This window comes from Aulostomus chinensis, chromosome 14 (genome assembly GCF_037954235.1).
Source record: "Aulostomus chinensis isolate RoL2024-O1b breed Wild chromosome 14, RoL_Achi_v1.0, whole genome shotgun sequence".
Classification (NCBI taxonomy): domain Eukaryota; kingdom Metazoa; phylum Chordata; class Actinopteri; order Syngnathiformes; family Aulostomidae; genus Aulostomus; species Aulostomus chinensis.
The window spans coordinates 26562404-26578121 of record NC_141333.1 but is presented as its reverse complement, the minus strand read 5'-3'; the positions used below and the strand labels follow the sequence as shown (position 1 = coordinate 26578121).

The window sequence follows — 15718 nt, the reverse complement described above, 5'->3', positions numbered from 1 at the left end:
TATCGAATCTAAAGAAATTTCCTCAAGGTGTTCATGTTGTGTTGTACACCGTGAGAAAAAGAGTGGGGCGGATGGACAACCCTAAGCCCCAGCCTGCAGCTCTCACCAGTGTCAAGATGTAACAACAGAAGCCTAATCCATCAAAGTGTCTCAACTGTCTGCAATTTAAGTTGATAGTGTATGCACAAATATAATTCATAATTTCACTTATATATCTTGTCATGGCTGTTGTCCTGGTTAATACTGGTTTAATAGTTTTCACTTCTCGTTGTGCTGTGAAGCACATAAAGTTAGTTGATTTGTTTATGTTATTTTTGCTAATTATCCAAAAAGTATTACAAAAACAGAGATGAGGCTAAGAAAGTGGAATTTCAGTGCCCTCTGCTGGGCAAATTCTGCCCCCACATATATCTGTCAGTCGGAATGTGAATTAATCTTGTGGGAGCGCTACAACAAATTTGCTTTTGATTGGTTCTTCCCCCAAACAATCATAAATCCGCATGTCGCATTTACATATAGTCACATGGAATGTCAAAAAGTATGATTTGGAATTATTGGCAAAAAAAATACAACAAGAATGACAAATAGAATTGTAAGACATGATAACAAGCAATCAAAAAAAAAAACGTGGATGCATAGCCACACAATAGGTGGCATGTGGCAGCTAAAACGACTCCAAACTCTACCTGACAACTACATTACTTCAAAACACAGAGATTAACACGTTACGCTGTTACCAGATTTTATAGCTTTGAAATTATTTTTGATCTCATTGTTCTGTGTTCTTTTTTTCCTTTGGGAGAGGAAATTAGAGGAGAACAGGATTCGTACCACAGCCAGTTGAAGCAGCTCAACCATAAATGATGAGCAATCCATGTCTTTTCACAGTCACGTAGGGATAACGAGAGTAGAACAAACTGATCAGATGAAACATAATCCGCCCATAGCCTCACAGCATGTGACGCTCTATGAAACAAGCTGTGCTAAATTCAATATGATCACATCTCAGGCACAGGGAAAGCACAAATACAGCGTTCAGATGACTTACCACAGGAAAAAGACAATGATCTATTGATCCGAGAAGAAGTCACAACTCTGAATGAAATTGCTTAAGAAGTCAAAACGCTGAGAGATGTTGCTCTGTTATCTGAGGATACATTCCAGCATTTATTTATTTGTTTTTAGTGAGTGTCCCTGTAAACAAATACTAAACAATTCATTTTACAAAGTTGCTACTTTTTCCTATAAGCAGGGTTCAGACAAATTTTTATGAATAAATTTCCGTGACCTTTTCATATCTGTAAGGAAAATTTTCATGAGCATACATTCTAAGAACTGTCAGTTCAAACATTAAAAAGAAACTGAGAAATCCATGTTAAAACTTGATTTGATACAACATAGAAAAGGAATTAAAATATAGTTATATTAATCTCAGCTGGTCTACATATACTCTATGCAGGAATTTGTACAGCAAATTTTCATGACTTTAACAAAGTTGCGGGGCATTATTTGTTTTTACAAATCTTTCCCAGGCCTAATTTTCAAATTCCTTATCTTTTTGATTTTCATAACAATATGATACGAACCCTTTATGAGCAAAGTTACAGCAAGACGATAATCATCAAACAAGTCATAATGTGACACCATTTGGTTTGTAAGAATCTAGTAACATAAATTGCATTAAATTGAATTTCAGAAGTTACAGATGTTGGAATGTGAGCAGACTTGGGCTCATGAAGCAACACAGTTATGTGCAGAAGTCGCCAAAGAAAAAACGTACATCAGCCCGTTGGGATGAATACCTCCCATTATTGCTGCTGAGATGATAGAAATATCAGACATATTTCAAAAGATAAAAGATTCATAACATAAATTACTTATGTAGGAGCAGCAGTGATTTATAATCATCTTCATATTGTTTCCATGAGAAAGAGAAGCACTCAAACCTGACCAATTCAAACGTGTCAAATGAAGCCTTCAAAGTGTGAGATTAATAAGCCATGTGCAAAAATAGTGAAGGATGGAAAGGATATATTTGTGGGAAATTGGGAAGTAGGTTGATGAATAAAATGTTTAAAATTTCATGGCTCCAGAGAGATGAAGAGGAAATGCAGCAGCTCCACGTGCTTTCTTCTATGGATGTGATCTCCTCAGATGAAAACTCTGCACAGCTTCCTCAAGCAGGGTGTAAGATGTCAGGCATTCAGGTTGCGAAGCATCGGGGCCTTGCTGTACGTCAAAGCTTCACCTGAGACCTGCTGCCAGCTTCTCCATTGCGGCTTTGCGCTCCTCTGCCTTCTGCTGCGAGCGGCGCAAGACATTTCGCAGCTCCTGAAGGTGGTCCAGCGTTCCCACCAACTCACCTTTCACTGTTTTCATCTGGCTCTCCAGCATCTGTGTGTGATGGAGAGAGTTCCTTCTGTACCGCCTGCTGGAGCGCACTTTTTCCTCCAAGTCCTCCACTGGAGAAAGCAACCAAAAGTCACAATCTCAAACCACCGTCAGTTGTATAAAGATGAAATGCAAAAGCTTTTTTTGTGATACGCACCCATGTTCTCTTGGTAGCCCATGCTCTCTGAGCCTGACTCCGTCTTTTTTTCCATCAAGTCCTTGGTCTGCTGCAGCATCTTCTCCATCTTTGCCAGCTCTGCAGCTTTAGTGTCACTATCTCGACGAATCTTCAGCAACTCCTGCTCTCTCTCAGTCAGCTCACTGGGGAACCTATTCATGTTAAAAATGGAAACAATACAACCTGGAGCTTATCTCGGCAGCACTGAATGTCCTGCTGCCAACAACAGCCCTCGGTGAACACAAATGTGACACCTCTGTAACTAATTTCACCATCTGATGAGAGCGTTGACTTGTCCTCCTGCTGCTGCGCAACATGAAATGCTGATTTGTTTGCAAATGTACTGTTCTGCTAGTGGTATTTCACTTTTTATAGGCCATAACCTCAACCCATGTCTGGAGGTTATCTGAAAACACTCAACTCTCAGTACACACCCGCACACTTGGAAAGTCATAAGACTGGCTTGATACAGCCCTCAGGAAAAACTGATAATTCGAACACTTTCTCATTGATGGTGACAAAACTCTTAAGATGAGAAAAAGTGAGCTTGCTTGCCCCAACATTTTGGAGAATGAAAAACACAGATTAAAAACAACACAAAACTTTGAATGAATTATGTAGCATCTTTTGAAAGTGGATAAATTATAAAATTCTTTGCAAAGGAAACTGAACACCAACAATCAAAAACTGACAAAATCCAACAAAACCTGAAACACTGCAGAAACTGTAAATACCAAATTTCAGGTGTATGCTCCTCTGATGATTGTTGAAGTAATCTTGACATGTGAGCGCCAAAACATTTTCAATTCATCCTTGAGCCCCTGTGAACATTCGTGGCAAATTATATGCAATTCTCTCAAGGTGTTTCAAAGATGTCCCACAACTGAGGATGAGATGGATGGACAGCACAGTGGAAATTATTGTCTCTGGCTCACCAGCACAGATGCACAACAATACTAATTAATAACATAAAAGTGGGATGGTTCTTGATAGCCCCATTGTTTGATATGTGATTTTATTGGTGTGACAATAATACTTTTAATAATATAATAATAATAATATAAAAATTGACAAACATTATGCACAAGCAGTCACTCTCCCTCTCTTGTTGATGACACAAGAGAAACAACAGAGCAGCCTTTCAACAAGCACTCAGTCTGCGTAAAACCCCAAATTATAAATGGAAGACGTTCTTCTGTGTTCGTGTCAGTGGACTACTTCGTCATACCTATTCATGTCCACATTTATTTCTGCTGGCAAAAATGATCACGATCAAGGTTCATCTGCTGTATGTAAAAAGAGGTCCAAGTAAACGTCCCTTTCCTCTCTCACGATATGCCAATGTCTTTTCTTCACACGACCCTTGTTTTTGCATGACATCTACCTCTATTTTGTATGATAACCATAGTTGCAATGTGGGGGTTCAGCATTCTCCCCCAAAAGGAACATGGCAACTTTTGGGGGAAATATGCATAATTTCCATTCTTTTCAGTGCTAGACAAGACACCCTTCTGTACATTAGGGAGCCCCAGACCCCCACTGGATGGCTGACTGCTTGCTGGCTTAGCCGCATTGAATGCTAATGCTAAAAAACTGTTGAAAATTATGAGATGTTGTAGTGTTCGAGTCAGTTAGATATTGGGAACTACTTCCCTGACTTGTAAAGTGTTTTGATGCTATACCTAAAAAGCCCTATCATAATTTCAGGCAATAAAACAACATGGTTCTTCATGACTAGAAGAGTTACTGCTGCAACTTATCATGGACAATTTTGTAAGCCAGGATGGGGAGGATGACTTTTTGGGTAAATCAACATCCTGAAACTTTCTATTTGAATCATCTTGGATCTATCTACTTATCTGACTCTAAAAATGGCAGACAAGCATTGTTCTTTAAAAGTTTGTATGTCCCTTTAAGAACTATTTTGAAGTACAGTCACTCTCATTTGAGGACCATGAAATGTTGCACATTTTAGTCCACTACATTTTTTTCCAAAGCCTTCTTTATTTTTGGAAGTCCATCCATTCATCCATTTTCTACTGCTTATCCTGTTAAGGATCATTTGGGGGCTGGATCCTATCCCAGCAGCCATTGGGTGAGAGGCGGGGTTCACCCTGGACAGGTCGCCAGTCCATCGCAGGGCCAACACATACAGACAGACAATGATTCACACTCACAGCCACGCCTACGGTCAATTTAGAGTATCAATCAGCCTCGTATAAAAATAACATGTTATGTTAATTCATCCAAATGACTTTATACAATTAAAAGACTGAAAAAATCCAGCTCATTCACTTGGCTAAGCAGGGCAAATATTTATTAGAAAAAAGGGCGATGTGTCTCATAGTCAGAATTCAGAACTCCGCTGCATTATGCAAAACAAAGAGATGTTACACTTTAGGTTTTTTTCTGATTTGTCATAATTTTTCACCACACTCGACAGAAATCAAATGTGTAGTCAAAATAGCACTGCAGTATAGTATCTTAGGCTTGTATAAAATCAGCATGGAGGACAATGACTGTATTTTTTTTTTTGCCCCAGTCTGTTTTCAAATGGATCACAGGTTGAAAAAGGTGAAAGCAGAGCAGCAAGCGACAAGCAAGCAAACTTTCATGTCCTCCATGTATATTGTTCATCGTGAGTGTGTGTAGGGGATTGGAAGAGATGGATGTGGGCTGAAAATATTTTGTGTTCCGATCAGTGTGGATCAGAGCAAGAGCAACGTAGGTGGCAGCTGTGAGGCAACAGTGCTAACCTCTGCATCACCATGCCGCCCTATGTACATACATACATACACACACACACACACACACACACACACACACACACACACACACACACACACACACACACACACACACATATATATACTTTATACACTCCTGATCACAATTGTAAGACCAGTTAAGCAGGGAACAAGAGACCAAAAGTTCTGAGCAGGCAATTTATTGAAAACAACAATTTAACTGAAATAGGCTGTTCATCAGCTGATTAAACTTTTGATCAGTTGTTCATCAGCTGATCAAAAGTTTAATACCACAGCTCAAAAAAACCCAAAACCTCCTGAAACAGAAATTAAAGTGTCAAAAACAGTTGCCGTCTGATGGTTATTGGGCTGCAGTTAGCACCAGTAATGGCATTAATTTGGGATGAGGATCGTCCCGTGTCTTGACGGACAGCCATTTGGATCCTCCAGCTCAGTGCCGGTGAGATTGTTTTGGGTCTACCACTTGATTTTTTTTTTGTTCCATAACCCTCAGGATCTTTTAAGAAACGCAAAATGGCTGTCTTACTGCGTCCAACCTCAGCAGCGACAGCACGTTGTGAGAGGCCTTGTTTTTGCAGCTCAAAAATCCTACCACGTTCAAAGACAGTGAGCTGTTTTGCCTTTGCAATCAAGAGATCTTTTCTTTTTGGAATCCAAATTTTTGCACAGATTTAAGCTTTTAAAGAGTTTGGTCTTAAACTTTTGATCTTTGAACCTTCCTAAGACCCAACAGTGCAAAATGCAAATTCATGTCATTTTTTTTAACTGGTCTCAAGATTTTGATCAGGAGTGTGTGTGTGTGTGTGTGTGTGTGTGTGTGTGTGTGTGTGTGTGTGTGTGTGTGTGTGTGTGTGTGTGTGTGTGTGTGTGTGGAGAGTTGATGTGAGTGAATCGATCTGATTCACCGATACATGTTTAATACATATGAAATATACAATGACAGGACTGTCTTCCAGAAATCCCCCTCTTTGCGCATGACAGGAAAAGTCTGTGTTAGTCACATTTTGACCCTGATCTGGTATACTGTGTGTCATTGTTGTTGTTGTGTGAGAGGATGTTCAGGCTCTCTGGAACTTCTGCCTCTAGTACAACAGAATAATCAATAAACCTGAGTTTGAACTCACATTTTGATGTTTGGTGCAACTTCCAAGTTGAAACTTTATAAGGTTACATTTGCTGTACACATAGTAACATAGAATATGTCAATAGCAAGATAGAACCATAGATAGCATCTTAGAACCAATAGATAAAAGCATAGAAGCACAAGTTAGACTACACTAAGGCAACATACGGCCTGCAGGCCACAGCTGGCCTCTGTGCCAGTTCAGTTTCTTTCTCCTCAAAGGGGAAACAAATAATAAAATGCCTCTTAAAGGCCCCCTCGATCCCAATCAGTGTGTATGTGTTGTGCTGCACGAGAGCAGACCCTCATGCACATTTCAACTCGGATGCAGCACGTAGGCCCAGGTAATCTGTCATCAGGGAATCACAGATCACAACAATGGCAATGGGGCCAAAAAGATTATCCTGGGGGTGTTCAGCCTGAAATAAACCTGGAAGCAACCGTATTGAGGCCATAGACCTGCTGAAACTCTGTTGTCCTGAGAATTTCGTGAGCTGATATGTGCTTCTCCTTCAACGCTCACATCCATAGAATAATTGGAGCCAGCATTTTCATCTGCTAGGTGATAAGATATATTCTGATGCATATGATTTCAAAGTTTCTTGCGCATCTTGGGGACTAGGTTTCAGCAGTGTTTGGCACCATGTTGCCCTGCAGGTGCTGCACCCTGCAGCAAGTGCTGCACATACTGCATATCCTGTCCTGGAGTCTGTACTGAGTCTGTACTGCTATTACACGTGATTCCAACAGAGCTTTCAGCTGTCTGCTGGCCTACTGACTTCACATATTTCTCCATAATGCCAGATGAGAGCACTGATGTCAAAGACAGCACAGCTGTGGGGGGGAATTGCAGTGTGTGTGTGTGTGTGTGGGGGGGGGGGGTGTTGCAGTGTGGAAAGTTTTGCTGTCAAATCTGTTTTGTTTGTTTGTAGAACAAAGATACAAAAAAACAGTGTATAGGGAAATAATGGGACCATATCTCACGTGGTCTGTTGTAATCTCTCCCAACAGGACCAGCGTTAGGGAAGGTCAGCCTTGCTGCTTACTTTGTTCTGCTCCCTGCACTCCATGTATAAGCTAAGTTCTAGGACCATCGCTCTGCAAGTTTACCGTTACGTCAACCAATGGTTTGTCGTGTGTGAACTAGCCATAGTTCGAGGCTGTCCTTGGTAACATTAAGCTCCGTGAAGAAATGGCTCAAACATTTGCTGAGATTCAGTCAAAGACATGGAGCCAAAGACAGAGAATGAAGGGAAAGAAGAAACCAAACCAAGGATAGGTCTTCACAACTCAAGACAGAGACAATGAATGAAGGGAAGGAAGCAGCCACACCTCATCGATTCAGAGGTACTGCACAGTAAATTTCAATCTCTCCTTTGCTGGAGTTGCTCCAGGTGAGAGGCGGAGGGCTGGGGTGGGCTTTTTGATAGTTCCCAGACTCTCTGAGATCTCTTTTAGATCCGGTCAATTTTATGAAGTGCAAAATCACACACAAAAAAAAAATCTCTTGTCATAGAACCAACACGAGATTAGTCCAGTTGCTATTTTTATGCTTTTTTGAGACCAACTCTTTCAAGGTACAAGAGACAACAGTTTTAAGAAAAAGGATAATTTAAGAAATAATAATACTGTACATCCACAGAACCTTTAGAGAGGTGCAGAATGGAATTCAAAACTTCTCTTAAAATTTTTTATGGTGGTGTAGTGGGGTTTGTATTCTGTTATCCATCTAAAATATTGTGGGACAAAAATGGAGCAAGACGAGGATCAGTACTTGTTCAGATTTTCTTCAGTGGTCTATGTTGAGAGACCAAAAGGGGCTGAAATCCATGCTGAAATGGCCACTTGTCTGCTGGACAGCTAAACTAATGTTCACTCACAAACATAGCAAACATCCGCCTCTCACAGGTTCATGTTGTTATTGTTCGTGTGTGACAACATCACAAAATGTATCTCCATAAGATAGATCAAGTAAATTGTCTGTCTTATTACCGCTATTCCAACTCAGCAATCTGTTATTAGATATGTCAACCTGGAAACCAGTAGAACGGATTAGCGCGGCAAGAGAAGGTGATCAACCTACTGACCAGAGGGTATAAATGTTGTCCATTGCACCTTTAAATGAATGTAATTTAAAGAGACCCAACAGTTCCCCATGAGCAAGCACCTATGTAATATTGGCCATGAACAACTTCCTTGTCACAGGCAGAAGTGATGAGGATTTCATTCATTCATACTCTTTTAACTGAAAGTCAATTTTTGTGTCAAATCGACATTTCTCTAAAGTAACAAATAATGTTGACAACAGTGGCCACAAGTGGTAGTTACAGGATGGGGGCGAATCATAGGCTGTTGATGACAGGGTGACGAGAGTACGAACTGCAATCATCTATGGAGAAAGATGAGCTATGTGAAGAACAGCTTTTGACACAAGATCAAGACAGAATTGGAATCATGTCTTCAGATCCAGTGAAGTTTTCCTTTTATTTTCATAAAGTCTTAAGCCATGAACGAGAGCCAAAGTGGATTGATAGTTTGTTGTATGTGATGGTATTGTGATGATAGTGACGTACATCTCTCATGGAGCTCCTATCATAACTTCAACCAGACATATGTGAAAAATACATAAATTACATGATGCATTACATAAATTCTTACTTTCCTGCTTTTGCTGCTGATACCTAATTGCCTCCTGAAGTCAATGCTGGGACTTTTTACATTGTAGAGCTAGTTTAGAGCCAACATCTTACCATGCAAGTATTTGATGAGTGGCAGGGAAGAACACCAGCAGGAGACTCAACTTTAGTGTTTAGAATCTAGTTATCTAGAGATACGCAGGAGTTTGGACATGGCCAGCAAGTATGGTCCAGCTCGGCCTGCAGCAATAAAACATTACTTTGTAGACTAATCATGGAGACTAATCAAGACTGGCTTGGTTATCCTGTCACGCAGAACATCAACAATACCATAATTACTGGAGACTGACTGAGAGCAGATTAGATTGTTCAGATATTCAAGGTTAAAGCATCCTGTGATTCCCCACTGACCAGGAAGGCTGCTGGAATCTGGAATGTTACTTTTTGCTGCAAACTTATCTTGAAAAACGGGTGATTCTGCCATTCCAGCATGTCTTAATGCTATGGTGTGTCATATTGTCATATAAATGAACATCCCTCAAATTATAGCTCCTTTCAAAGGAATTCTAGCCAGGCCTGGTTCCAGTGTCCCTGCTATGGCAGCTTCACAGACAGCAAAATTACACATTGCTGGTTTAGGTATCAGGCAGGTCTTACAGACTGGAGGTTAACAATGGGGTATTGTTTACTTCCTGTTAATAGATAAAACACAACTGTAGGAATAAGTCAACATTACTAAAATCCCAATCAAATATGGATGTATGACAGAGGTTAGTAACATGTTTACAAACCAGCTTTTAGCCCCAACAACATAAAATAATGCTTTTCATGTAATGAACCCACGAACATCATAAGTTATCCAGTTGCCTACCACATATAAAAATTATAGTGTGACAGTAGATTTTGGCAATTAGAATATGCAATTAATATCTCCAACTTCAGTTTGAGACATCTGCAATGCAGCATTGATAAGTCATAAGTTTAACATATCTGTTTCATCCTTTTAAGATATCTTTTTAAATTCAAACTGGTCAAAACAATGCTGTAGACATCTTGAGCTTTACTGTAAAAATAGTGTCCCCCAAACCTTTGAAATTAAAACTACATCCCTGCTGCCCAGCCACTTATTTTCTTACAGTAACATATTTTTGACTCAATTCAGTGTATTTCATCAATGATCAATGCATCACTATATATCAGCAAATGGCAAACGTGGATCTATGTAACCTGTATGCAGTTGAAAAAAAAGTCTAAATTCATTAATGTATTCCAGCCTACAGGTTATCATATTGCTGTAATGATGGGAAAACAGCAATGTAGTTTTAAGTGAATCACTTGGTTTGTGAGAGCAGTTGTTCGTCCTGTAACCACAAGGTGGCGTCATGACAATGACTTAAATCCAGCTTGCAGAAGTCTTCAGGCCAGGAAACCATGAGGGAGGCCATCATGTTGTGTGTGAAATTTGAAAAAGATCTGACTATGTGGAGATACTACAGTTCATTTCAGGGGAAACAGGAATTTTGAACAACTTTAATATGGTTCAGGTCAACCCATCCAAGAGAAGTACATCAAATTTTGAATCGTTAATTTTACAAAAAGGGCAGTACAGTGGTGCAGTGGTTAGCACTGTCGCCTCACAGAAAGAAGGTTGGACTCTGTTGGTTCTGTCTGTATAACTGTGGCCTGAAATATTTTAATGGATAAAACTTGTGTACAAATGAATTCAAGTAAATACAGATATGTTTTTTAATTATGTATAATATATACACATAATTTTCACTTGAAAGCCCAGAATTCTGTTTCCTTGCCACTAAATGTATAAGTCCTTTCTTGCCTCATTCTACACCCTTGCACCGTCTGATGAAAATTCCCTTTGTAGTTTTTGAATAATTCTGCTGTCCAAGAATCCATCATCGTAAAGGAAAGAGGACCATAAGGGGGTCACGCTAAATATAAATCTTCCCTTCCCTCTACAGACTCATCAGGTAAACATTAGTCATCACATTTACATAAAGCACACTCAAAGAGAAACACACCATCTGCTGTGTTATTTTGGGTGAGAAAGGCATATTTCTGGAAATAGTGAAGTTGTGTTTTCACCTGCATCTGTTGGCGGCTGTCAGCAGCTCATGACAGTTGGTACTGGGGGGCATGTGGCCCAGCAAATAACCCTTTCAATCTGGGGGGATTTTCTAATATTAAAAAAAAAAACTAATAAAAACCTGTTTTCACTCCTGTCCCTTTATTTTTGTCTCCCATACCAGGTGTATTTGTTTGATTTCAAGACAAGACACTATCACTTACATCACACTCAGTGAGACAGACCATAACTACACAACAATATACTGTATCATGCAGAGTCATGTAAACAGAATATTTTGTTCAATATCCCATACAGTGAATTTTTCCTAAATTAGCATTTCCTGTTTAAGATGTGGGACATACAGCGGGTAAAATGAGTATCGAACTCATCACCAAAGGAATCAAACCTTAGAAGTCCAAAATTAGGTTATTTGTAATAACACGAATGACACAGGGAAAAAATATTGAATGCACTTAAATTTATTCAGTACTTTGTAGAAAAGCTTTTGTTGGTAATAAAAGCTTCAAGACGCCTCCTGTATGTCGGTGGTTTTAGATTTAATGGGGACTTCTACAGGTTTTATTGGAGTTATCGTCAAATTAAAGTTTCACTCTGATATCGCTCTTATTCTGTATGGCTGCTGGAAGCTTCTCAGGAACCTTAATGCAGACACTCACTGTTTCGGCTTGATCACATGCTGCTGCAACAACACACACACACACACACACACACACACACACACACACACACACACACACACACACAATAAAAGAAAAAGCCCTGGTGGTGAAATCCTTCTTGCATCAGTCCTTTCAGCTTTTAGCATTCTGTGGATTGTACTGTTTGTTTCTCCAGCTGGTTCAAGCTGTAAACCTCTCATACAGAAGAGTCACCATGAGGGGGGAGACTAACTACACTACGCTGTGTCCTTCTGTTCTCTCAGTAATGAGGCTTTACAAGAGAAATAGTTCACTTTTGAATCTCTATTAAAATTGACATCAATTCTCCAACATATGCACTTCACTTCTGATGGAGATGATTGCAGCATCTGTAAAAATGGCTCTAATTAAGATATGAAAAATATATGTAATATATAAAGAGAGCATTGCTGTCTATATGTTGTTTGTTTCTTTGACCCTTAGAGAGATTATGCAGAAACAGTGAGGCTGGATTTCCCCAAACTTGGTGGAGGGGTATAGCATGGGTCAATGAAGAACCCATGACATGTCGACGCTGATTTGTTCAACATAGCCTTCATTTGGTTGAGTTGCCTCAGCGGAGGATTGTGGTCTTTGAGTGTCTTGCACTTTGTTATTGGATTTTGCTGAATATTAATGGAAGCACAATATGATAGGCACTCTAAACAAGAATTATTATCATTAGTCGAAGGAATTAAACTTTGCTATGAAAATGTGGAATCTATGCAGATGCTTTCCAGTGTAAAAGATGATGTTTATAGAGGAAGGAAGGCTGCCATTATATTAGATCAGAGGCTTTCAAAGTGTGGGTTGAGCCTTTGGGCTCCAGACTCAGTGAGGTGGAAGAACGTAAGTTATCTAAGGTATCAATATGTCATAATGTCAGACAGTCTAAATGTATATGGATAAGTTTCAAAGATAAAGTAGTTTGAGGGAATTGTACTGTTTCCAATATTTCCAAGAGTAGTAAACTATTGAATGCCTGTATGTATTTTGGGGCCTGTGAAGTTATGAAAAACAGCAATATAAGAGTAGCTTGGCTGAATAGCTGATCGTGTATAGGCTTCCAGACACAATTCTATAAAAAGGGGACAAGAAGTGGTGCCTTATCATGTATTTTTACTTTTCCTCTACTGCGTGTGTGTGTGTGTGTGTGTGTGTGTGTGTGTGTGTGTGTGTTTGCGCCACTAACATCACCTCAGCAAGGTTATTTGTTTGTTCTTATATGGAAATAAAATTGTTTTATCTGCCCAGGGTGCCTCATGGTAATCAGCATTACATAATCACAGGAAATGCCGTTTGGGCATCTACTTTCGGTTCTTCCAGCTCCAAACTCAAAGCCCCTTTCCAGGGAAATCCAATGCAGTGAGTGTCAAGACAAATGTCTCTTTGTGTATTTTCATGCACATTCCTATATGCTGCACACAAGCTAATGTTCTGTATGTCTGCAAGCCCATTACTGTGTCATGGTGCATTCCCCAGAGACGCAGCCTTGTATCTCTCCATTTAAGGTGCAAGCAAGGGGTCTAACGCACCACAACACAATCCAAATGAAACCAAATTCAGATTTGGTTCACCAAATATCAAATGAATCCTAGTGCTTACATTTTAAGTTCGTATGTGATCGATATCAATTAGTGCATCAAACAGCTTCTTGTGCTCCTCTGTTGACACAAGCATAATGCAAGATATTGGACTCCATGAATACTTCATCCCTTCTCCCATGAGACTACAGTGCACTGGCTGAAATTACTTTTTGTTTTTGTATGTTGTTATTTTCAAGTCAACAAAGCATTACTAATATCCCTCGCAGCCAGTTTTCCTGAGCAGTTATGTGTGTATGGCATTTGAAAATGAGGCAGAGAAACGTTTTAAGATCCCTTTCACCATAGCAACTAGGTCTAGTTCTACAAGAATTCTGAATGGTTCTCTGACATATAGTAGGTTCCCCTATATCATATTGTAATAAGTAATAATAACAAATAATTTATGCCATTGATCTGCCGATTGTAGCTGTATAACAGAGACATTCTAAAAAGGGAGGCAATATAAGACAGCAGAAAGCCATCATACTGCGCATCAAGGGATATGATGTGATTGCTTAGTCCCAGTCTGGCACTAGGAAGACTGCCACCTTCACAGTTTCCATCCTTCAACAGATCCACATTAGACAGAAGGCCACTTAGGCTCTGATCTGGCCCACACCAGGGAGCTGGCTCAGCAGATCCAGAAGGAGGTGCTGGCTCTAAGTGACGACATGAGAGTCAGTTGCCACGCCTGTATGGAAGGGACCGGTATCCGCTGTGACGTTGAGAAGGCGAGGGATGAAGCCCCTCACATTGTTGCAGGAACACCTGGCTGAGTCCTTGACATGTTGATTCAAAGACAAGTCTCTTAGTACATCGGTGTGTTTGTAATTGACAAGACGGATGAGACGCTCAGCAGAGGATTTAAAGAACAAATTAACAAAATTTTCCAGGAGGTTCCAAACAAAGCGCAAGTGACAGTACCATCAGCAGCCATGCCAGCTGGATCCTGTCAGGATCTTGGTGAAGATGAGAAGCATGGGAGGCAGCCGTCAATTCTACATTACTGTGGAGAGAGATTAGAAGGTTGACACGCTCTGTAAAATCTACAAGTCCTAGGATCACGCAAGCTATTATATTTGTCAATATGAGGAGGAAGGATGAATAATTGTGGTTGTCAGTGTCTCTGAATTAGATGAAAAAGTATTTCTCTCTTTGATTCATTAAGGTCAACAAGCATTCCCCTGAAAAACAACAGAACGCAACAAATACAACACTGTCATCATGTCAATGTGGTTTTCAATTAAGATATGAATAACCAAAATAAGAAAATATATTCCGTCTAAATATTGGAAATCATGTTACATTTGTGATGCTCACAAGGTTAAATTTGATATATATTTTATTTTAGCCAGCTGATCAGAGCTGCTCACTTGCTGAATGTTTCTTAGTGTTTTTGTGCTACTTCTAGCAACATTTCCACCAAGCAGAGAAATCTCCAGCGGTATTTTTCCAAATATTTTGTGCCACTGAGTTGCTGTTTAAACCAACAAATCAGTGGTCGTGACTCAGGCGTGTTAGTCGTGACTCAGGCGTGTTAGTATAGGGCAGGGGTGAGCAACATCTGCTGCCAGATAGCCACACTGACTTCAATGAAGTGAGTGAGGGGCGACACATTGGGCAATCATAAGAAAACATGAAACATGTAGTTCTAAGATATGTGGACTTTGTACCTTTTACAGCTGTATGAGTCAGTCTGGTGAACTTCGAGGCTACAAGTGAAATTATTCCCTTTTTTTGCCAATTTCCCCTATATCAATTAGTTAAACCTTGGTTGAACGGTCCTCCAGTAGACATGGGTATTTCTTCGCTCTGATCAGCACTGATGTGAATGATGTAATTTCCCACCACCCACACACGATTCATCATCAATACACACTGTGGAGAACTCTGCCGGTAACCTTTGTGACTCAGGCACAAATTCAACATGCCTGTGTTCAGTGAGCAGTGCTAAAACATTACTCAGGTTAAGTTGGGTTCGAAAAATGGATTGAGATATAAAGTGGTACCACAGAAATAATGGCACTGCCCTCCAGACCACTATAGAAGCTTCTTGTCCATGGAAGGATTATGCGAAGAGGCAGGGACTAAGGGCTAAAGGAGCCTCTCAGAGATACACTGCATTTGCACTAAATTATTTGAGAAAAACTTTAAATCTATTTTGAGAGTGCTTGGATAATACCAGACTGGAAAAAGTTAAAGTACTGCTGATATTTGCATGTTAGACCATATTTATCATAGCTGTTTTTAAGCGA

The 15718-nt window shown here is 39.9% G+C and overlaps 1 protein-coding gene across 1 annotated transcript; it reads right to left on the bottom strand.

Moving 5' to 3' along the window:
* Nucleotides 1–1145: 1145 nt before the first annotated feature.
* On the bottom strand, nucleotides 1146–2896 carry LOC147250388 (uncharacterized). The gene is made up of 2 exons (XM_086224146.1): nucleotides 2549–2896; nucleotides 1146–2462 (listed from the first exon to the last, which is right to left on the bottom strand). Exons 1-2 carry the CDS (start codon nucleotides 2727–2729, stop codon nucleotides 2245–2247), a joined length of 399 nt encoding a protein of 132 aa, XP_086080272.1. The 5' UTR covers nucleotides 2730–2896; the 3' UTR covers nucleotides 1146–2244.
* Nucleotides 2897–15718: the final 12822 nt, after the last annotated feature.